We start from the raw sequence: 24,999 nt of genomic DNA, 5'->3' as shown, positions 1-24,999 counted from the left end.
AAAAAAAATGCGCGCGTGATTAAGTACCAAAATTGTTAGACACAATAGATCGTTTTGCGATGCTCAGAGTGGCATCATGCCATTTTGGTTCTTATTTACCATCAATTTGCTAGTGAAATTGGTGGGTAGTAAGGGATAGGGATTCGAGCTTACTCCGATTGTCAGCGTACGTGTCGACCAAGAAGTAAGACAGGCACTGCACATTCCATTCACCGAAAAACAAACAACTTAAGTTGCTTAATACTTTCCCAAAATATGTGCCGCTCTCTCGATTCTAAAAATTCTTGGGATGTGATGACTCTGTTGAAGGCACTATCGCTTCAGGTGAAGCTGAAACATCTTCCTAATTTGTCTTCAGGGTTTCCAGGAAAAAATAAGCCAATAAATTTTGCAGAGTGATCTTTTTTCACAAAGACTTCCTATTAAATGAAGAGCTGTGCCTCTTTAGGATAATGGATCACGTTTTGAAATTCACGCCATAACCTACTTAGCAAAGAGTGGAGAAACAGAATAATAAAAAACACACAATTTACCCACCGTTCAAAATCCGCTGAATTGCTACTCGGCGAGGGATTAAGAAAACTGAGGAACGAAAGACATGACAAACGAAGAGTAGAAAACTATAATTATTTATGTAAAAATCGAATATTCAAGTAATTAAAAGAAAATAAAAAAGAAGGCAATTAATTTTGGAGTGAGCTGCATCAAAGAAGTTCGCGAAAACATAAAGGTGAAATGCAATGCCCTACATAAGGGCGGAGAGTGTCCACTTAATGGAGAGTGCGCACTGACGAGAAATAAGGAGGAATTAAAGCTTGCATAGAAGGTTTATGTTTCAAAATAGTACAATAAAAAGATCACTCTGCCTCTCTTCTGCTTATGCCAGGCTAAAATGCTTAATAAACGGTTCACCGAAAAAGCCAGCTGAGTGAGCTACTCTATTATATGTTCATAATGAGCACGTCGGTGGGAATAGGTTGTGCATTCAAACAGAATAAACTTCATTATCTGTCTAGACAGTTCAGTTGTTCTGAGCGGAATTGTAAGCCGTTTGTGAACGCAGCATTTAGAGAAAGTTCATATCAAGCGGTCTCCAGATGACAAGGAAATATGGGTGATATACTGGATCTCACATGTTGGTCGATGGATTGAAGATAGCGGTGGTGATGAATCGGCTATCTCCAGAGTTGGTTGTGGTTATTGTTTTTTTTTTTTTGGCACATATTTCAGCCGGTTGGTACACATTGTCTTTCGCGAAGTAAGATTAGCGACCGAAATAAATTCTGTCTGAACTATGATGATCTAGACCCTCCCTTTCTGTTCAGACGATTCCTAGCATTTCGAGCACCACATTAGACTCACTAGGTGCGCGATCTAACAGTTGTGCAGAAATTTCGGTCAACGACCTCATGGCCTAAAGTAGTTCGCACCAGCTGTGCGTTTTGGTGCCAGAAAACACGGAAATATGAAAGATAGGCGAAATGCCGGCAAAGTTTATAAGGCTGCGTAATATGCAATATTTCCGAGTTCTCAGCGGAGAACTCCGAGACACATTATTGAAGGCAACATAGATACTTTTACGTGCCAAATGCAAATTTTCTAAAATGACATCTATACATCGCAACGCACAGTCCAGTATTTTATCTCCTTGCCTGCACTCCGGCCTTTCCTTGAGAAAGTTAAACGCTCAGCATTGTTGGTGTCGGCGTAAAAGATGACTTTGTCGAGAGGAACAGAGGCATCTCCACAAGCCGATGTAGAGTCGAATATAGTAAAAGGCGCTTTTCCCTAGCCATTGAAACAATGCACACGTGGTTGCATTTCGGTCCCATCCCTCGCGCGTACACCGGCGGAGGCGCTATACTAGCGGCACGGTAATGTGGGTTCGATCACAGCTGCAAAGGCAGCATTCCAGAGGCAAGCGAAATGCTGGAAACACTCATACGATTTCTGCGCCCATCATTGAGTCCCAGGTGGCCAAATTTAATCTTGTTCCATCGATGACTGATGTCATCTTTACGCAGCGAGGGGTGCATTAGAATACTCAAGCAGTGCTATAATACATGTGCAGGCTGAAAGGTGGGAGAGCCAACGTCGAAGCTGACCGTTAATATTTAAGTTGTACTATATTTAACCATGCTTTCTGTAGCCATGCGGATGAAGGAAAAATCTTACAATGAAAATATTTCGCTAACGAGCTGATAAGGACCAAAGGTCCATGTTCTCGCTGCTGTTTTTCCATTCATGCAGTCTCAGCAAATAGAACACGAAACAGCGTTAAATGGTTCGACGTAGGCTGCATTTTCAAAACTATACCACTTAGGGTCGTTTACACCCAGCGTCACCGAACGGTTCTGTGAAGCCTACTGCCTGGCTGCCGCCGCAGGGTGACTTCACAGTTGCGCATCGCCATTTGTTCATGTTCAAAATCAGCATGTGTAGTCGCGAACAAGGTCTGGTGCCAACATCTATGTGTGTTCTTTCACTGTACATATGTGCATAGTATAATCTGCTTGATTTTGAGGGGCCAGGTTATGCAGGGAGAAAATCTGGGAGCAAGTGCTGTATGTGGCTGAGTAATATTAGGGGCGTGCAGGATATGCGCAGCTTGGCCAAGGCCAGATTTACTGCAGCGTACCCACGCAGTACCGAGTCCATTTTCCAACCATTTTCTCCCTGTGAAAGTCATGACAACACGCTTTTTTTTTTTTCTAGACTGAGGTGAAGACAGGACCTCTCAGCGACCTCAGCGACTCGTTAAAACGTGCTAAAGTATTTTTGGGGATTCTGGGCAGATGGGAAAACGTCTCTTGTGCTCGCGGCGCGTCAAAAAAGTCAGTTTAAAGATTATTTTCGCTTTGAAAAGATTTAGGAGCATTCTTAATGCTAACGGGCAAATCGGAATGAATGTCAGCCAATGCATGAAGCCAGAGGTGATTCTCCACATTAATGGTTCTGGTGCTCATGCCTACAGTCACGCCATGCCATGCACCCAAGGTGACCCATGGCTCACAGGAATCTAGGTATCACTTCGCCTTTTTTACCTTAAAGCTCCCCTTCGGGGGCATTAGGGAGTATTAGGGTGCATAAGAGGTGGGTCAGCATATTTGTCAAAAAAGAACACAGTTCACTGTGTTATGACACAACGGGTTAAAGCATCTATGGATGCAGATTGCACATGGCGGGCGCAATATCGGCGGGGAGAATTCTGTTGTCCACAATGAAGGGATGGAAAAACGAACATGAAAAACCTATAGTGAGAGAAATAGCTCGTTAGTCTCAAACGGATGCGCAGTGTGGTGAGATATCCTAGTCGGCTGGGCGAAATAAAGTTATTGGTTTAGGGTGGTGTTGAGACGCCTTTGATTGCGATGCGTCGACGACATAAGAGGTACTCAAGTTCATTAATTGTTTTCAAAAATGAAATACTGATTATAAATATGCAGAATGAACGAAACGAGTGACACGGCTTTGAAAGGAATTCGAGTGCATCTGCTAGGTATATTTGGTGTGGGTTCCAGGTCGGACTGACCTACTCAAGTTTTGGTCTGATAATGGTTTTATAAACCAAAAGCCTCACATGTTGCAGCTCATAACGAAGGGGACATTTTAAGAATCCTAAAGTCTGTTGACGGACTATATGATTGTGGAAATGTGCGCTCTTCACACTTACTGTAGGCACGGTTCCAGTTTCATTCCGGATGCCTGAGATGTAACGGGCGGCACGTGTTTAAATCTTCGCGATATTTATTTTCAAGACAGCTAGCGGCACGTCGCTGTGGCTTGAGCACATATTTGCGCAGCAAAGTGATATTGTCATGAAGAAAGGGATATACATGCGCCGATGACATTAGCTTGACGAATGATGTAGCTCTCTCATTGCGATCGGATACGTTTCTTATATGAAGTCGGCACTCTAATGACGGATTTGTGTGACAGTACAGCCGTGATAACTGTCATGGAGGCTTGGTAGCCAGTCTTTCATGCAGACCAAATAAATTAATATCTCTACATTGTGGAGGATATAATTCCACCCCTTGAAGACCATGAACATTGTATATTCTTCGAGACCCTGCGTGTTTCCGCAGTGTGAGTGTTATATTGATGAAGTCACTCGAGCGTCCCGCATGGATTTGATTATACTGGTCGCCTGTTTAAATTATTTCAGATTTTATTTTTAAATCCATGGGATATATGTCGGTACGGTCCTTGAAGATGGAATGCACAGTGAGCCAGAGCTCGAATTAGATCATCAATTAGCTAAAATAATTAACCGACGTTTTTATTTCTCACTTAAAGGTATATATTAGCAAAATTAGCCCACGTTTAACATTTCTTGATCTCCCGTTGGGGTTCAAAATATCTTGGCTCAGTAATCTGCTTTTGAAGGCTCGTGTGCAACCTACGGTAGGATGCCGTCTTTTAATGGTATATCCAGAGGCTACAAGGGCTGATCAGCGAACATTGGCAAGAATACTTTTGGGACACTGGTCTTATGCTTAAATTAAGAGGGCAGAAGCAGAGTCAAGGATTATTCTACCGCAAATCCCAGCTGGAAGAAGCAGCGCGCGAGAGACTCTAACTTCTTCGCCTCTCAGGCGCCACCTCAAGCGACCAGGTGACATTATTCCGACTGTTTTAAAAAAAAAGCGTATGCCCACAGAAAAAAATGTTCCTGATATGAGGTATGGCCTTAAGCGGGTAAAATATGGCGTAGTACATACACTATGTCAGATAAAGCTGAAAACTAGAGCTTGGTATCAGCACCGTCTAGAACAACCTCGTAAGTAGCATCTTATATGCGACGCAACACTGTGTAGGTTCCAAAGTAGCGGTTGAGAAGTTTTTCTGACAGGCCTGGGCGGCACACAGATGTTGGTCCTCCAGACTTGGTCCCCGGGCTTGAACACGACGTAGCGATGTCGGTCGTTATATCTGTTGCTTGCTGTTTCGCGATGTGAGTACGAGCGAGTTGGCGAGTCGCCACAGTTGGCGAATTCTTCTGCATCAAATGTGAGCAGCTGGTCGGCAGCCGCACATGGCAACATGGCATCGAGCATGGTCTAGACGAAAAGGAGTGAATCGAGTTGTTTCCTGGACGGTCGTGTTATATACGAATGTTACATAAGGCAGAATCTCGTCCCAGGTTTTATGCAACACATCATTTTGCCACCTGCATCCCCCAAGTGGCAATAAAATGCACACTGGTATTGAGCTCAATCAAAGGGATAGTTAAATAAAAGCGGGACAGTTTCATTTCTTTTAGGAGTTTGGCAGCATGATTATCTGGAACATGAAGGCCGTCGACCTCAATGATGATTCCAGATTTTAAATCTTAAAAACCCACATTTTGATTCCAAATTTGCCTTTCAAAGCTTTTTATACTAGTGTTCCGTCATGGTAATTGGTTACAATGGCCCCAACCGCCTTTTTGATGCAGCAAATGCAGAGACAAAGGGGTGGTAGTGGTGATGATGTCGGTGGCAGCTGTGTCTATACTCCGACCAGACTAATCCTACAGTGCCCTGTCTTCAGTCGCCCCGCCTGAATCACTTATGTAAAAGAATGACAGCGTTATTCTGCAGCATACGACCAGCGTCCCAAAATTATTCTTGCTAATGTTCGCAGTTCAGCCCTTTTAACCTCCGGATATACCATTAAATAGACGGCATCCTACCCTAGGTTGCACACGAGCCTTCAAAAGCAGGTTACTGAGCCAAGATATTTTAAACCCCAGCGGGAGATCAAGAAATGTTAAACATGGGCTAATTCCGCAAATATAAGTGAGAACTAAAAACGTTGGTTCATTACTTTAGTTACGTTATGATCTAATTCGAGCTCGGCCTCACTTGCATTCCATCTTCAAGGACAGTACCGACATATCTCCCATGGATTTAAAACAAAAATCTGGAAGGATTTAAACAGGTGACCAGTATAATCAAATCCATGTGGGACGCTCGAGTGAGTTCATGAATATAACACTCACACTGTGGAAACACGCGGGGCCTCGAAGAATAGACAATTTTCACGGTCTTCAAGGCGTGGCATTATATCCCTCATAATGTAGAGATATTAATTAATTTGGTCTGCATGAAAGACTGGCTGCCAAGCCTCCATGAGAGTTATCACGGCCATTCTCTCACACAAACCCGTTATTAGAGTGCCGACTTTATATAAGAAACGTATCCGATCGCAATGAGAGAACTACTTCATTTAAAGTGAGAGCTTTCCTGCTCTCGTCAAGCTAATGTCATCGGCGCATTTCCTTCTTCGCGGCGCGTGGAGCCGGCGGCCCTCGCTTCTTCTGCTGCTGCTTCGCTTCTTATTTATTCGCACACGTGCTGCTTCTCCTTCACACACCTTCCAAACTTTCTTATTACCGGTACATATCTCCACAAATATACAACATTGCCTGGCACAACGCCACACAGCCTGCCCGTCCCCTGCCTACCCTTTTCCTCCATCTTCATCTCTTCACATCTGGCTCGCCTCCTGGGACCTTTCCTTTTAAAAATTCCATCGCCACCTTCATGGGGTCTAGACCTAGCTGCAGTGACCTCGACGTTCGCAGTCAGCCATTAAGAGTCGCGCGCTGGAACCAGTGCTTCTGCTGCGCTTTCTTGAAGTTCGCAGATAGCCACGGAGGAGTTGAACCACAGCAAACCGTGTCTGACTATGATTAATCGAGCTTCCACTCAGTAAACTAGGTTATGCCTTTGAGTCTAACACGGCTTAACACAGCATAACTAAGCATAACAAAGCATAACCGGGCTTTGCTTAGCTAAGCCGCAGCCATTTGTTTTCATCACAAAGTCCAAGCGCATTTAGGAAGTCAGAATTTAGAACTTCCTTCGAAGACTCCAATCTGGTCATTTAAAATTGATGTAACAATGAGGTCTACATGAGGTGTCTGTCATGAAAAAGGTTGCTTTTTCCGTTTAGATCAGCAGCGCGAGCTGTTTCCACGGGCTTTACAGCGGCGGCCAAAGCGAGTGGAAGACACCACCCATTGTACATTTCTCCTCGAGTCTTTTGCTTTCCTCGTCAATAAAGGTTTCCTACTATCAATTTACCTAGCCTTGTAGAAGGGCCGATTAAACAGGCTTCTTTTCTACCCAGTCTTCTTTGCACAGGGGCTAAGACAGCTCGGCCGCCTAGCATTCTCATTAAGAAACCCTGAAGCGCGTTTTGTGCTCGCATTCTTCCCGATGATAATCAATTCTGAATTTTCGCCGCATGTTTTTTTCAGCCTTGAATATCTTTTATTTTCTTTTTTATGTACGGAATATTTGTGCTAACTGCTTAGACGTGCTTCCCTGGTGTCTTACTCCATATCGATGATTACAGTTGATCTTCAGGAAGGAAATAACTACAATGGCGCTCTGATCACTTAAGTCGCTTGTAACTTAATCAAGCATAAATGCCCCGCTAAAGCCACCTGAAAAGACAACCAGGGTACAAAATGGCGTCGTCTCCAAATGACAATAGTCTAACCACGCTGAAGTGAAGTCCTAAGATGCGAATAATCTAGTGATTCCATATTGTCCAGGTGTTAACACCAGGTATCGATTCCTTGTCATTTATCAAGCCTCGGGATCATCGTAAACCATCGCGTGATTCCATGGCTATCGTTAGTACACACATATCCACTGCGCCGAGTGCTCCAGTGTTTCATTTTCATGTCACCTTTCTCATTTCATATCTCACATTGTGTGGACACTGCAGCATAAAGCGCTTCTAGTTCCTACCCTGCGACCTTTAGTTGCATTCAAACAATATCTGCCTTCACCATCTTGGCTCTTAAAGAGTCTAAAGTTTCGCATCTCGAAACCTGGATGCGTCGTAGAAAATGCATTGCGATTTGCAGCGTTCAAACAATAACCATGCCATACCAATTTTTGATTCCTTCGGTTTTGTAATTGTGATTGTTTCCTTAATAAGGTCGCCATTTTCTATTTTTGCGCCTTAGCAAGTGTCGAGCGCGTCACAACGCCAGCACAGAACAACCTATGTTACTGTCTCAATAACGCTTGTTTACAGGAGTCACAGGAGAAGTCTAATATTGTTTAGTCATTGTTGCTTCACAAAAAAAAAAACGCACACAGCAAGGAACAAGCACGTAACGCTGTGCTCAGAAAAATAGGTTTATTGCAAAATAACACAAATAAATAACGTATCAATATACAATGAAGTCATGTGCCGGAAGATTATTCAGTTTCCCAGGCGCCTTGTGTAGGTACAAAACCATAGATGACTTGAAAAAGTGCAGGTGGTGGCATAACGCCCAGGAAACATTCCTATAAAAAGGTACCCAGTGCGCGAGGATAGGTTCCGCGAAAACCATGGCTGGCAACCATCTTTTACACTGAGCCAGGTGTCTACTCTTCAGCGATGTTTATTTAATACGGCCGCCACAACTGCGGACTTCCTGCATCGATATTAATCGGAATTTATTCCACATGAGGTTTCGTACCTTTTCTTGACATAATTTTTTTTCTTTAGATTCGTAAAGACACTTTTCTTTATATCCTGCTTGTGAATTGGAATATATTGTTTCCGCAGCAACAGAGCACGTCCTGGGAATCAATCAAGATGTTGCTGGGGCTCTTAAAAGTGTTACAGGTTTTATGATTGTGTTGAAGCCATATCTGGTACGAGCGGTTATTTTTTATCTGTTTTTGATGCATTGCAGAATATCAGCAGGCGATGAGAAGTGAGCCTAATCGGAACATTTTCATTAGGTCTATTTCAGCGACCACTCTTTTCAACTCCTGAGTGAGCTGACCGTTACGAGTTGCCCATCGGTCAAAAGAATCACAACCAACCATAGACAGTAACAACAGGTGTCATCTCGTGCCTCGTCTTCAGATTGGATGACGGGGAAAACCACACGACTCTGCAGATGGTGGGAGGAGTGCTCCAAATGCAATCAAGAGTTTGTAGGTCACTCCGCGACTTTGGAGAGCTTACTGAGCCGACCGGCTAGTCAGTTCCTCCTTGCCTGCGTACGTAAAAGGCTCAGTGCATTATACAGGCCGCACTCGCTCGAACTTAAGTCACAAGCATCTAAGCAGTTCAAGTGTCAGGGCTTGGTAATACCCTATGTCATTCTTTGGCAATATGCAGATATATACCAAGGCTCAGTGACCTTGAGGGTGCTTACATGAGTAGAGAATTGGTCTCAGTGAAGACGTTGCCGCCGGGTCGTTTTCGTTTCAACAGCGCAGTCACTGACCAGGCAAAGAGTTCAGTTTAAAAAGGAAATGTAACCTGACATTGAGCTGGAATGCGTAGTCACTGTGTAGCAGGCAAAGAAAATCGTGTGTGACAACAGTATGGCTGTCGGCATTCAGCCGCCTCGCTACACTGATATTCACTCCACATTTTCAAATTTCAGCCTTCCGCGTTTGTGCTCAAATTGAGACTGCACGGCTTTAGAAAAAAGTTACATAAAAAGACAGCAACCAGTGTGGCGCGAAGGTATACAGCTCAAGAACTTTAACCTGAGAGAGTGTGCAGTGTGCCTGTTCATCGGCAATTCTCTGCCGATGTTAGTGCTAGTTATTGTGCAACATGGCAACCCTGTCTCCCTTGCGTCCCTTGAAAGGAGGGGATTGTGTGCTTAGCTTGAAACAAGCAACGTGGGAAAACGGGCGAACTGCATCCCCTTCCCAGAAACCGCATTCAGTTAACATGCTCCAATAATCACATCTTAACAGGCGTATTTACAGGCATGCTGCGTTCTTATCAACTGTGTGATTATGTCATCCTGCAATTGCAAGCTGTTTCCGCCCTTTAGATCTCCACCTCTCTATTGGGGAAAGTTTTTACAGCTGCAATATTGGTGCGCCGCAATTGAAAGCATTTTCACGCTGTCGCGGTCTTGACTACATTTACTTTGGCACACCGAAATCCTGGGTTGCCTTCGCCAACTTCCCAATGAGGTCGTTGATGGCAGGTACCAGGTTGGGATTAACGGGCTGTTTGGAGTCTCCCTGCGCGCCCCCATTCAGTGACTTAGCCGCCCGGTACTGGTTCGGATAAGCCGCGCCGTACGTAGTGCTGTATGGGTAGGCAGTGTACATGCCCGGGTAGTTGAAAAACCCGAGTCCGGACATGAGCATCGCTGCCATTCCACCTAAAAAGATTAGCGAGCCCATGGCAGCCCCTCCCACTGCGAGCGCCTTAGAGACCGCGCGGACATCCATTCTGAGACTCTTGGAGAGCTCATCGGCTACCCTGTTTGTGGCTAAAGTAATGTCGGTGACGTTCATGTGGCCAAACGACATAGGGAATCCTCCGCCTCCCCCGAGTCCGACGAGAGAACTCAGGATGCTCCTGGCATCGGGAAGACCATGCGAGGCCTTCGGCATGCCGTTGAAGCCTCCGGGCAGAGGTCCGTGATGTATGGGCGGCAAGCCATTGATGCTCGCGGCGGCGCTGTCTCCAGAAGCGCCAGGGAAAGACGCGAACGTGATGGCCTTGCCTTGACGAGGCACAAAGGTGATCGTATCCTCACTTCGACTGGCACTTCCGCTGTCACTGTTGCCACTTGGAAATGAGACAGACCCTCCACTCCCGGTGCTCGTTCCAGACGCGGACGTGGAGCCTGTTTTTGTGGGTTTTGAACCTGGAAAGTTGACGGTAGAGCCGGAACTCATAGAGGGCGCCGTCTCGTGGTCGCCGTACATGTCATCTTCCTCAGAGAACCGGGACAACGTAGCTCCAGACACAATGTCTCTCCTTGGCCCACTCGACGAAGGGAAGACTGTTTTAGAACCGCTGCTGGAACCCGGGAAGGTTGTGAGAACTCCCACTGCTAGCTGAAGGAAAGCACACAGGGCGAGGCCTACCATGGCGGAATCTGGACACTTCATGGTTCTTGAGAGCCTATAAAAGGGAAAAAAGGTCAAATGGTGCGAGATGAAAGTACATTTCTGTGTTCAATGTTGCCACGCTTCATTTACGCGTATCACGTGTTAAGTTTACCAGACAATTTTTATATTACTGTTCTCACTGCGGATATAAAAGCCTGAATTGCTTGGAAATTGGTGATGCGCATGCTTTATGTCCCCACTGATTAAAATGTAGAAGGCAGTTTTGAAACAATCACCGCTAGTGGCGTTCCCGTGAACATGGAGCTATAATGGCCGCTAGTGCATGAACACCAATACAAAGCATTCAAAACTGCATTGCAGGGGGTACCAACAATATTGTCATTACATTTTAGACGGGTATACACAGAGAGTAATGTGTTTTATCCCGTGTTTGACTCCGACCGATCCGGCGGAAAGATTATGTTTCAAAGCAAAGGTATCCGGGCTAGTAGTGAAAGATCAAATGCTTGAAATCCAGCAGCATTACCACTTTCATTAAACAGCCTTTCGTATACATTTAGCAATACTTCATTTGTGTCCTAAACTTGTTATGGTCATTCGCAGGCGCACAGCATTTATTCCACCAACAGTAATAACCGTGAGTCATCTTCCTTTGCATCTGCTAAGTTGCATCTGCAGTTTCGGAGCAACAGAAGTTGAAAATCTAACACTTTCTATTTTGAATATATTTTCTGCGTCGTACAATGAAAATAAAGTCAGCCACTGTGAACAGTGTGTAATGCGTTTCGTTACTTCCGCTTACGCTTTATTTTTTCATTGTTGTAATACGGATCTTACACTGGAAAGAGCACGGTGAATTTTAGGTCGTATTAAGCTATGCCGGCTGTTTGTCTTACGAAAGGCCCACGACGTTTAGAATGTACATGCTTATAAAATTACAATTCTCTCTTGTTAACTTGGGTAGAGATATCATCATCTATGAATAGGAGCAGAATGTTCCCACCTCTCATGCGCATTGCTAGCTTACAGTGTACCTCCACATTGCGAAAATTTAGTGACGCATAGCTACCTGGTGCCCGATGAATGGACTGTGACTCCTTCACCTTATGATCTCTAGTTGCAAAATGAAAGTAGTATTTCCCTGTGTAAATTCGCTGGGTCGAATTCAGTGGAATTAAACTTACTCTTTCTCGCATGACCCCATCAGTATTATTATGAGTGAGTAAAGTAGTGTTGGACCTTTTAGAAATTATAAATGCTTCTGAGAAGATTTTTACCAAGTCCATTTCATCAAAAATAAGCGGCTTGCAGGCGTGGAACTCACCAGCCTATCACGAGTATATATAAGCATAGAAATATTTGTCGCTCAGATCTATTAAGTACCTATCCCTTAAAGAGCCTACCATCGCATCCTTCGTGGGGTAATGTAGCAGTTTTGAGTATTGCTGTAACGTGTACACAACCACAGCTTCACCATAGCAACGGCAGCACTTCACTAAGGCCTGATCTCTTTGTTGGCGCGAATGCCTCTCGCCGGCGAGCCAGTACTTACTTGTTTCAGTCAAACGGAGCACAAATCGTCCGAAGGAAAACGAGCGTTGACTAGACCTGAAGGACCAGAACCGCTGTCCCCGTATGAAGCCGCCAACACCTCCGACCACACTGGAGTAAAGACGTTCACTGGTCTTTCGCGGAATGGGACGGCACCATTCACTTTTATATCCTACCGGGCCCGAAGCGTGCTCGGCTTCAGGCAAGGAGGTAGCACGGGAAAGGAAAGGACTAAATGAAAAGTAAGGCAGCCAGCCTCGCTGGTGCTCTTGACCAAAAGGAGAGAGGAAGAACACTATTTGTGTGTGGTGAAAATGAATGGAGAGACCGAGCGAGAAAAGAGACAGCACTCTTTCTCTTTCTCTCTCTCGATCTCTCCTTTCGCTCCTCTGCCTAGAGACTGAGCAACAGCAGGTGAAGCGGTTCATTTATTAGTCAGAGGCCGCTGGAAAGGCCTCTCTCGCTTTTTTTTTTTTTCCTAAACGGGCAAACAAGGGTTGGCCGCAAATCTGGGTCAGTACAGTGTCCGCGACCAGGAGGCGAGCGCAAGACTACAAGCGGCTGCCTTTCGCCCGAACAGAAACAGCGGGGATCTCCCACCGTTAGCCCGGCCGAGCATCCTCTCCCTCTTCGTTCGCGAGGGACGAGACCGAAAGCAGAAAAGAAGAGTCAAGAAGAAGGGAGAGCATACCGTTCTCTCCAGATTGAATCTCTCTCTCTTTCCATCTCTCTTTGTGCTTTTGCACGTGCAGTTGCAGCGCGTACACCAAGCGGGGTCCGTCCCGAAACGTAGCTCGAAACTGGCCCGCCTACCCTTTCTTTATTGACCTCCCCTTCCTCCTGCAGTGACCACCTCGTTGGCGTGTGTGGCCCGGTTGCATCGTGGCAAGAGCGTCTCTTTCTGGAGGCGGCCTTCTCCCATTGTCTTCTTTCGTTCCCTCTTCAGAAACAACGCAGCTCTAGTGAGCCACGTATAGCGCCGCGACAGCTGCTCCTGATCCAATTAGGGCTGCTGCTGGGAGTTATTACACAGCGCTTTATATGCGCTGATGAGGAACATTGGGCATAATCTTCTCGGTGCTAAGGATGGCACTGACTGTGGCTGTCGTGCGAGATACGAAATAGTCAAGCTTTCTTTAATCAGGCAAAGCATGGCAAAGTGCGAGCGCTCCAAGCGTCATTTCCAGATAATAACTAGAGACAATTCTAAAGAACTAGAGAATGCCTAGAGACAAGCGCTTACTGACAACTGATTATTTAATTGAATGGAATACTTACAATATATAGGCGTGGTGTGGCATTGCTCGCCAGTGGTGGAAAAAATGTCACATGGAGTGGCTGGCCATAAAAGCGATGAAAGACAGGTAATACCAGAGATAAAAACGGTAAACATATGCAAGGTGAAAAGACTAAATACGATAGCAGTTAAAAAGTGAACTATGACAAAGTGCAGGGGCCCCGAGAAACAAAAAAAAAAAACATATGCCGACCGCTTTTTTTTTCCTAATCACCCAAATTTCTTTAGCAGTGACTTCCTAAAAAAGACAGTTCCCTGCCATACAACACTTTCGAGGGTTCACTAACGCATTCAAAACTCTTTCGTTTGATGAAGTACGTTTCTCTCAATTCCCGGGTCACACTGCGTCTTGACTTCTGCCTAAATTGACAGTTTCATCTAGGCGAGGCATCCATTCTTTATTTTATAACATGTACCAACTAGCCCAACAAAATGTTCAACTGGAAGGTTCAATTCCCCGCTTAACTATTTTCGCACTCGCCATGCCGTAAATATTTCCATAAAGTTTTCATCATTGCTTGGCATCATCCAGATCCCAGTACGTCACCGGCGTGCAGTAATAGGTGATCACGAACACACATCCCGCAGAGTAATCCTAGTGAATGTGTGTGTGTGTGTGTGTGTGTGTGTGTGTGTGTGTGTGTGTGTGTGTGTGTGTGTGTGTGTGTGTGTGTGTGTGTGTGTGTGTGTGTGTGTGTGTGTGTGTGTGTGTGTGTGTGTGTGTGTGTGTGTGTGTGTGTGTGTGTGTGTGTGTGTGTGTGTGTGTGTGTGTGTGTGTGTGTGTGTGTGTGTGTGTGTGTGTGTGTGTGTGTGTGTGTGTGTGTGTGTGTGTGTGTGTGTGTGTGTGTGTGTGTGTGTGTGTGTGTGTGTGTGTGTGTGTGTGTGTGTGTGTGTGTGTGTGTGTGTGTGTGTGTGTGTGTGTGTGTGTGTGTGTGTGTGTGTGTGTGTGTGTGTGTGTGTGTGTGTGTGTGTGTGTGTGTGTGTGTGTGTGTGTGTGTGTGTGTGTGTGTGTGTGTGTGTGTGTGTGTGTGTGTGTGTGTGTGTGTGTGTGTGTGTGTGTGTGTGTGTGTGTGTGTGTGTGTGTGTGTGTGTGTGTGTGTGTGTGTGTGTGTGTGTGTGTGTGTGTGTGTGTGTGTGTGTGTGTGTGTGTGTGTTTGTGTTCAGTCATAACCTTTAGTCACGCCGTTAGGCTCAACGGTGCGGCGTATGCGTTGGAGTGTTTAACCCTTTATTGCAATCGCACCCTTTTCCATACGCGTCTCTAACGGTCTCCTGGGAATCGTAAAAACCCCTTCATCCCGGAAGAGACCTTAGCAGACGGTTGACGCAGGAAGTAGCGAATTTGGCGTTCGTCAGTTTCGCTTAACTTTTTTTCTGCTTGGGAACCTTTATGGACTTTCCGCGTCAACTTCTGTCGTCTTTCTTACCTAAACGAGAGGCCTGGCGACACGCAGAACTGCTCACCTGTGCTGCTTTCCCCGTTTCCTGCTTAGTAAACGTAGGAGGAAACAGTGCGGAGGAAGGGGGTGGGGGAGCAAAACTGCTATTTGTTGCAGTTGTGAACCTATCTTGAAAGCTTCCGTCAAAACTCAATGTTGGATTGGAATAGCGTTATTGGTTTAGACCCGGCGCACATTTAGTACTTGTAAGCATTAGAATTATCATTACTGCAAATAATGCCAGGACGTCGACGCTGGCTTTAGCGTATAAGCCTCCTCACGAAATTTTCATGAGTCCTGAAGGTGGATTTTCCACCTACAGGCGCCCACCCACCACACATACGCCAACCCCTTCACTCCACAATAGGAAGCGCCTAAAGATGCCTCTACCTCGCCCCCGACCCCATTCCGATGACCCAAAGCCATGGTGAAAGCAAATTCAAAGCAGGAAATGGTCAACCAGCGCTTTAAACTGTGCAGGAGGAGAAGCAAACACCAGGTAGGCTCTGCTTCTAACGAATAGGCCTTCGTATGAGACACGGGATCTTATCCAAATTTTTTCTGCTAATATTTAAATAAGACGACATGCAGACCATAGAGGTCTGCCTGTACGGATTCCTTGTTGCTTATTTTGAAATCTGTACTCAAACTTCATTGAATGTGAATAAACGAAAGTGCATAATTAATCATGCTGTGAAATGTCTTGGTGACCCTTCCCTTGTAGGTGATCACTGCTCCTCTGTTTTTGGCCTTCTGCGGCTTTGATGCAATGAGGTTGATGTACCTAGCGCACCCCAACCTCTTCAAGAATGAAAGCGCTCTCATTGCTTCCATGCATCAAGGCAACTGCCTCAACTCCTGACGCCTTATATTTATTTATTTATTTATTTATTTATTTATTTATTTATTTATTTATTTATTTATTTATTTATTTATTTATTTATTTATTTATTTATTTATTTATTTATTTATTTATTTATTTATTCCAGATACTGTCAATCCCCATTGGGATTTTTGCAGGATGGGCATATAACTGAACACAGACTACAATAATGGCGATACAAGGATTACAAATACATGAATATAGAAGAAAACAAGTTAGCAGGTGATAAACAATGTCATACACAGCATATCTGCTAGGTAATAATGCAGTGATACAAGGTATATAATGTATCTTGCTGTGGCATCTTGCTCTGTTGTACCTTGCTCTCCTTGCGTATGTAGTGCCTCATTGTATTCATAAGTTTGCTACGGTGGGACGGCTGGTGCAATTATAGCTCAAGGTTACTGTCCTCAGCAGCTGGCAACTGTATCGGTTTATGGAGTTTAACGTTCCAAAGTGACTCAGGCTATGAGAGATGACTGGCACCTGTATCAATATCAACCTCAATTGTTAACGCCTAGAGGTTTAGTTTGATGCGCTTATTTTACTGTGCAACCCTATCCATTAATGAAATCATAACAGATGTGGTAAAAATTTTTATTGATATGGCGCTCAAGTGAAAAGCGGGCTCTGTAAGTACCAGTGGTCTTCAAGAAATTTGGGAGATTTTTTACTTTCCTCAAGTCGAAGTGTCTGTCCTACAGTTCATGTATTAAGCAGAGGAGCGAATATACTAAATATTCGTATCTAAAGACTGCCCACAAATAATATAAGCCACAAATAACCAGTTACGTGAAGTCTAGTCGGCTGTTTTGACGCCATAATGTGTGCGGTAAGCTGGCTTTAACGCCAACTCTATTACAGCGTATACTTAATATTGCGTTTTAAGTGTTTACACACGCACTCCGCTTGTGAGAGCCGCCACTGGAAAATGTGCGTGCGCATCAAGCTCTTCGCTGTACAGCATGGACCCTCTAAAACGCAATGCTATAAAGTGAATAGCTTCTGAAAGTTGTATAATAATAGTGCTCGATGTTTTGGTACTGCCTACCACATCTATGAAGCCTTCGTAACTTTACCTCCTAACCACTGACTGCCATGGGTCACTACCTTTCGCAACACAAGTAGGTGGACAATCGCTAAAACAGCCTTCAATGTTGTAGAGAACATCATGCGGGACGTGAACAATAGCCGCCGGTGAAGGCACTGCGAAATAGATGTCCCCAGGCACCGAACTAATGTTTCTCGCAATTTTTGTAGCTACAAGTCGCACGTACTCGTCATGTATCATCTATGGTCAGTCGCCATTTATCAATATTCCCTAATTATCTTGCACTCGAAATGTAAGGCAGGTAAGCCAGATTGCAGGCGTTATCGCAGCCTGGCACACAACTAATGCGGGAAAAAATGATAACTTTTGCCACCCCTGCTGTGCATCTACGAGAATCCGCTGGAAGAGAAGAAAAAACTTCACATTCCAGGCTAAGACTGTTTCTGAACCCTGAGACAAGCACTTTGTCTCCGCACGCTTTCGACTGTCTTCCAAGCTTCCTCTCCACGTCTCCACGTCACGAAAGAAAGTCTAATTACGCTTTCTTTCCTCGCTCATACCGCACGCAGCTCGGCTCGGTTTACCGCAACGGCCGTCGCCACGAGACTCGAGCCAACGTAGGCGAGGCATGCAGGAAGGCAAGACAGATCTACCGCCGCCGGCCGCATCAAGGAAGAAAGAAACGGGAGAAGAAAACCAAGGGAAAGCCGAGAAAGACGCTGCGCACAGAAACACCGCGTTCGGCCAACAAGAGAAGCAGAGGCAACGCGGCGACGACGGCCGAGCTCACTTGTCGAGGAAGTGAGCACGCGCTGAGCGCGCGCGCTGCGCGTGGTCGCGCCGACAACACACCCCAAGCTGCTCATCACGCCTCGCTTCCCACACGAGGACTGAGACAGGGCGCAGGACAAACAGAAAAGAGCTGCAGAGAGAAAAAGAGAGAGAGAGAACCGCGGAGAAAGTAAAGTAAAGAAGTAAAGAAAGAGGTGCCATGGAAAGGGTCAAACACGGCGCCAGCGTGAAAGCGAAACTGAGGAAGCCAGGAAGAGAACGGTCCTCGTCCACTGACTTCTCCGTCCGAGCTCAGAAAAGAAAGAGCGCGGCCGGCTGAAGAAGCCACACACATGGAGGCAGTAGGGAAAGGCACTTACTGCATGGGCATATATACGGGGCGCGAACAACGCGGGGTTGCTGCTCGCGAAGGACGGCGATGAGAGCGGGGCCAAGGACCTGCCAGGTATTCCAACATCTGGGCGCGCCCCGGTGGAAGTGACCTTAAAGGAGAGAGAGTGACGAAGAAGCCGGGAAGTTGTCTCCGTTATTAGTGGGGCGAGCGCTCTCGTTCACTTCTGACGGCCGTCCGCAGGCCGCCCAGTGAGCAGGGAAGAGTGGTGATCGCTCCGAACTCGAGCGGTGGGGGTCATTCCCAAAATTCTCCGCTTTAGCTAGACCGAGCGGGCAGTGTCCTTCCTCTGGCACATTCTATACCTGTACTCTTGACGCTCTTCCGAAAAAGCTAGCACCAGACAAGTATGGTCAAGAAAGCGCGTGACTGTTGTGTTTTACAGGAGCAAAGACAAGAATGTCAAAGTGGAGCCGCATGACGATATAAGAGCTGGTTACGTAGTTCAGATGTACGAAGCTGCCAATACTAGCTCGAGTGGTGGTAGGCGTGAATATCCTGTATCGCGGGGATAAAATAGCATGGCCTGGCTTCCTGAAGGAGCAGTGTACATTCTGACGACCAGATAAACAATCGGCTACACTATTTGGATTTCACTCTAGTCAGTGAGCTCATTGAAAAACGCATATCTCATATAAATCAGGCCTAACATTTCCGGTTATATTAAAGTCAATATTTCCAGTTCTGGAGAAGAGGAGCCTACGAGTGGTAGCGCTTCGTGCGTTCGGTTATTTCCGCGCCTAATTCCTCTCTGTCCCTTTTGCATGCATTCGGCACGTATAGCGAAGGCACAAAGCCAGCGAACAGAAAACGAAATTCACTTCTCAAGTCTGGATTATCTAGGCTTCGACCACTAAGAAGACGTGCGTATGGCAGCGGATACGTCGAGATCGTGAACCTGTTAGCTCAGAAGGAACCTCGGTAGGATTTTCAGTGCGTGTATAAGGGCTCCGGTATCCAAGCGTTGCCCCAGAACCAGTTCTAGTGAGAAAACAAGTTTACATGCGATATCCTACATGCCTGCCGCGCTGGTGCCAAGCTATTACGGCCTCTTCAGTAATGTCGAAATTGGGGTTAGTTGGTAGCGGTCCATCTAAAACAGCGCACATAAAACACGAAACACAAAGAAGAGCAGGACGAACAAGAACGTCTTGTTTTAGATTTGATTTTTTGTTTTAAACATGTGCTGAATTTCCTGGCGCATGCTCACCGAGTGAGAGGTGTTTCTTCGACCACGCATCAATTGCTAGTGCGCTCTTGTTCGTCCTGCTCTTCTCTGTGTTTCATGTTTTATGTGCGCTGTTTTAGATGGATTACGGCCTCTCTTGAACGGCTTCTTTCTGCGCAAGTCGTGAATGGCGGCAAAGACCAAGCAGCAATATCATTCCTGCTGATATATCGAACCGGGCGCCTCCGAACAACCTGAGGCCGCCTCGAATTTAGGCAGCATACAAGAGGGCTCCTTTTTCGTGTACGTTGACGAGCACGTTAACGGTGGTTACTTAATGCATCTTCAATCATCATAAGTGTACTGTGTGCATATAACACATTCACATATTTGTACGTTTTAAGAAGGCAGTGCAGCGCGTATTTAAATGGGCACTTAATTGTTACTTGGAAAAGGAGGAACCGAACAGACCTGTATATTTTGTTATGGCCCTTGCATTGCTGCAACCATCAGAAGGGAGACACGACAACACCGCGTATACATAAGCAAGACAACACGTCTAAGTGGTCCTCGCAATACAGAAGGCCCTCCTTGCAGTCTATATTGAGGTATTTTTCGAGGCTGAAGACGGAAATTCAAATATTAAGCAAAACTGTGAGGAACAGACCCAGACCCAGCAACAGCGAATACGATACTGGAAGCGTACTTATAGCCGTCGCGCGTTATTTAAGATCTACGTAATCACGTACTGTGTAATGCTCAGAATTAAATCGAACATGCAAACATCTTTTTGAGGATTCACGGACAGAAAGCGATCAGGGAAATTTGTTTTCGCCATCGTCGCCTTGTATAAACTATTCCTTCAGTAGGTACAAGCTACAAAGGCGAAGAAATAAGCTATGTACCCTACTGTGCACGAGCCATTGGCCTCGCCTCAGTTAGGACACTCTTTGGCCAGCCCCAGATGGCGTCTAAGCCGTGGTAGCATAGTCGTTCAACTTTGACATTTGTTCCTTTCAAGATAAAATGTCACTATCATCATCAGCCAGACTATAGCGACTACAGGGCAGAGGTAGTTCCCATATACCTCCAAATACGCCGGTCCTGTGCCAGCTGCATCCACTTGACCCTTGCAAACTTAAACCTCACCCGCTCGCCTAATTATCTGGATCCCACTGCCACACTTTCCTTCCTCTGGAATCTAATTTGTTACTTTTAGCGGCATCGGTGGTCCTCTCTTCGTACTGCATTCCCTGCCCATGCCCATTTCTTTTTCATTTCTACTAGAATGTCACTAACTTGAGTTATTTCTCTGACCCACTCTGCATGCTTCCTGTCTCTAAATTTACAGCTATTATTTTTTGTTATATAGGCATCTGTGTTGTAGAAGCATTAGAACTATTGTTAAAACCATGTAGAACCATATACTTAAGTAGAATCATTTTATTTATCTTCCACGTTTCTTTCCCATAGGTTAGCCCAGGTAAGATACAAATGCTGTATATTTTCCTCCGGAATGATACCGATGAGCTGCTAGTCCTTATCTGCGAGTACTTAACAAATGCGCTCTATCCCGGTCCGAATCTCCTAGTTATTTTCCTTTATTGGTCCGTATCTACAGCTACTAATACCTGTCTTAGGTAGACATATTCCCTTACCACTTCCGGTGCCTCGCTGCCTATCGTAAAATGTTGTTCCTTTCCGAAGTGGTTGATAATTATTTTAGGCTTCTGAGTATTATTTTTTAAGCCTACCTTTCTGATTTGTCTTTCTAGGTCATTATTCATTATTTGAAATTCATCCCTTGAGTTACATAGCAAGGCAATGTCATCAGCAAATCCCACCTTGCTGAAGCATTCTCCATCAACCCTTATCCCCCCTTGTTCTCATTTCAGATCTCTGAATACTTCCTCTAAGCAAGCTGTGAATAGTACTGGGGATATCGTGTCTCCTTGCCTAACACCTTTCTTTATGGACACTATATTACTTCCTTTATGCGTAACTATGGTAAGTGTGCGACCACTATACATGTATTCGGGTACTTTCATATATGGCTCACCTACACTTTAATTTCAAAATGCCTGCATGGTTCCACCATGCTTGTCACCACGCAACATTTTTGGTTGGAGGTGCGGGGTACGTCATCCCCATCTTCGCCTTGGAGCATCGAGCCATCTGTAAGCCGGGACCATCGACCGAGAGCCCAGGAACATCGCCGAGCAGCCTCGCCCCAGCTCTTCCAGCCCAGACCCGACCATCTATCACCGCCCAGCCCCCAGCCCGGACCTGAAGACAACCAGAACCGAGACGAAGGAGCCGAAAAACCCGAATAGCCCGAAGGAACCGATGGGAACGAATACGCAACCCCCGCCCAAGCCGCCCGACGTGACCTCGAGCCATCGGGCCCATGAACTCTGGTAACGAATGGTTGAACAGCACCAGGGGAGGCGGATAACCCACGCATCAGACATCGTGGTGACAAGCAAGTTATTCACGCCTGTCTTTCCTTAAACATCCTCACCTTCACGTCACCATCAACTTCAAGCGAAACAATCGGGACGATCGCTCGGTGGCCCCGGGAAGTGTTACGAAGAAGATAGGCAGTGGCGCGAGAGGTGCCCTATTGCTACTACAACCATAAAATCATCCTTCACCCTATCGCCATGTTGTGCTGTCCTCTTCATTTGTCATCACGTAACAATATCACCACATTCCAAACTATCCTTTTGGCCCCACCACGCGGCCGGACTGCTTAACCTGACATTACGGCTCGCATTTTCATGCTAGCAACCAGTACCCTTCACGAGCCCACGAGCTCTGCGTCTCACGCTCGTGGCTTTTATTTCCCTTGTAAGAAATTTTCTGGCTCGTGAGAAAAATAGTGCTTTGTAACTGAATACATACATACATACATACATACATACATACATACATACATACATACATACATACATACATACATACATACATACATACATACATACATACATACATACATACATACATACATACATACATACATACATACATACATACATACATACATACATACATACATACATACATACATACATACATACATACATACATACATACATACATACATACATACATACATACATACATACATACATACATACATACATACATACATACATACATACATACATACATACATACATACATACATACATACATACATACATACATACATACATACATACATCTAATTCTTTGCCTGAATAAATTTAAAAGCGCTTAAATAGCTGCGCTCAAATCGCGCACCTCTTATGTCAGTGACTATATAAGGTTGTGAAGCAGCGCACAAAGAAACACATTGATAGGAATTGGGAAAAGCGCTTGTCTCTCTTCCTGTCTATGTGTTTCTTGGTGCGCTGCTTCACCATCAATGGCATAGCATCTAGCCCAATTATCCGCTTCACTGACTATATAAGGATTGGTTATATTCTGCCCAGTTGTCTGCCATCTCGCTGATAATGATAGTTTGTGGCTGATAGCGGGCGTAATTTCCAGGGAGCCCTCCACAATGGCATCCCCATAGCCTGAGTCCCTCTGACCTCAGACGTTATACAGTCTGTTTTCAAGAAGCTTCTACAAAATCCTGCCCGGTTATTTCGTTTACTGAAGCCCAAGATTTCCCCGGTTCTATTAGCAATTACCGTAGTAAATACTTTATAGGTAACCAACAGTAAGTCGATGGGCCTGCAAATTTTCAAGCTTTTGCTGTCCCCTTTTTAATAAATTAGGATATAATATTAGCGCTCTTTTAATATTCCGGTACACTGTTGGTCATAAGCAATAGCATACAGGATGGTCAGTTTTTGTAGCATGATCTCCCTACCGTATTTCAAAAGTCTGTGTTACCTGATCCTAGTTGCGTTCTTCCTTTACTTCCATCGCTTTCTTTACCTTCTTACCGACGGAATGTCCACATGCTCGGCGCTACTGACCCTTTCACTATCATCTTGATTATTTCGGCAACGATCTCTGTAAAAGTGTTTGTCTAATTAACCACCTTCAAAATATTGTTCGTGACAATGCCCGGCTTGTATCTTAGGTTAACAACGTTTGTCAAAACTTTTGATTTTTGATTGCGAGGTTTCCTTTTTGTTTTTGTTTTTTTTGTTTTTTTCAGAGCCACATCACGCGGCTAATAATGCATTCTCACTGTTGTACATCTGCTCAATATAAGATTTTTAGGGCTGCCCCCTGCAACGGTTAGGAGTTCCAATAATACTCAAGGAGCCCTGTTACCAGCTTTAGAAGACTCTGAACTTTTGACAAAGCTAGGTGTACATATTATTTATTGCTTTTGCCTAGTTTCGTCTCGCCCGCTCTCAGATGGAAGCGCGAATAAATATGTTTGAATGTTTGTGTTTGCGTGCAATAAAGCATGCTAAATTTTCTCCTCATTAGACTATCACATGTCGGTTACCTTGTGCTGATTGATTAATTTCGTACCTCTGCTAGTTATGTTCTGTCACTGAATATTTAATAAGATATCTCCTATTCTTAGATAATTTTCCATATCCTTGAAATATCGATATTGATATTTCAAGGGGAGGCAAGAGCAGCAAGGAGTGGCAGGAAGTTTGGCTGGCGGATATTATTAGGACGTTTGCGGGTATCAGCTGGATGCAGCTAGCACAGGACCAAGTTCATTGGAGGGGTAGGGAGGATCTTCGCTGTGCAGTTGGTGTAGTCAGGCTGATGATCATGATGGGGATCATGATGGTGACGTTGTCTATCTTTCCTACCGCCTACTTGTACTGCGAAATCGGTGTGATGTCTGAAATTATCGTTTGTTGCTATAGAGCACTCTGTTCGTTCTCTATCCGTGCTGCAGATAGAACCACATTTCTTCATCGAGCCATGTTACCGCGAATTCGTTGAACCGCGCACGAAATACATGGCTTACGTTCCCGCGGAAAGAATGGGGTTGACGTTCGTTTTTCATTCCACGCCCATGGACTGAGTTAGAGTTGCGTCCTCATCTAAGCTGAGGTGCGTGAAATCAGGCCCGTCAAAACGTCACACACAGTGTATAAGCGTTTGTTTACACCGCACTCAGACCTCCTTCTCTGGCATTCAGAATTTCCAGCCTCAAAACTCACAATGGCTTTGTGCTGCGATGTTCTTTACTCGTGTCTTGAGATTGGTTTTGCATGTATTTCTTTCATTCGCTAATTTTCATCGGATTAATTTGCTGCTGCTAACGTCACACTGGGCATTATCACTGCCTCATTTCCGGTTTTCTGCCTACTGTAGGAACTGATCAGCTGCCGAGTTAAAGAGAGGGGATGACTGTTGTGGGTTACGTCGTGCTCGATGATCGTGGTCGAACCACTGCTTGAAGCTCCGGATGTGCGTCTGAGCACAGTGGACGGTGTTGGGTTCGACGCGTCCCTCTAAGTGAGGGAAGACGCCGGGATGCGTGGTATATATGCGTAGATACAGTGTTAGTTTGGCGAGCTCGATCACAGAGGAGCATAGTAACCTGATAAAGAAAGCAAGTGACATGGTAATGCGCTATCTTAAACGGTGCGTCTCTACGAGTCACTCGTAATT

At 45.2% G+C, this 24,999-nt stretch overlaps 1 protein-coding gene across 1 annotated transcript; it reads right to left on the bottom strand.

Annotated features, from left to right (window-relative positions):
- Positions 1 to 9,893: 9,893 nt before the first annotated feature.
- On the bottom strand, positions 9,894 to 10,877 carry LOC146200308 (uncharacterized). Its single transcript, XM_084592914.1, has one exon. It carries the CDS (start codon positions 10,875 to 10,877, stop codon positions 9,894 to 9,896), a length of 984 nt encoding a protein of 327 aa, XP_084449040.1.
- Positions 10,878 to 24,999: the final 14,122 nt, after the last annotated feature.

The sequence above is a fragment of the Amblyomma maculatum genome, chromosome 2 (genome assembly GCF_055883805.1).
Source record: "Amblyomma maculatum isolate TAMU_Amacu chromosome 2, ASM5588380v1, whole genome shotgun sequence".
In the NCBI taxonomy this organism is placed as follows: Eukaryota; Metazoa; Arthropoda; class Arachnida; order Ixodida; family Ixodidae; genus Amblyomma; species Amblyomma maculatum.
The sequence above is the reverse complement of the archived record's forward strand: the minus strand, read 5'-3'. Positions and strand labels throughout refer to the sequence as shown.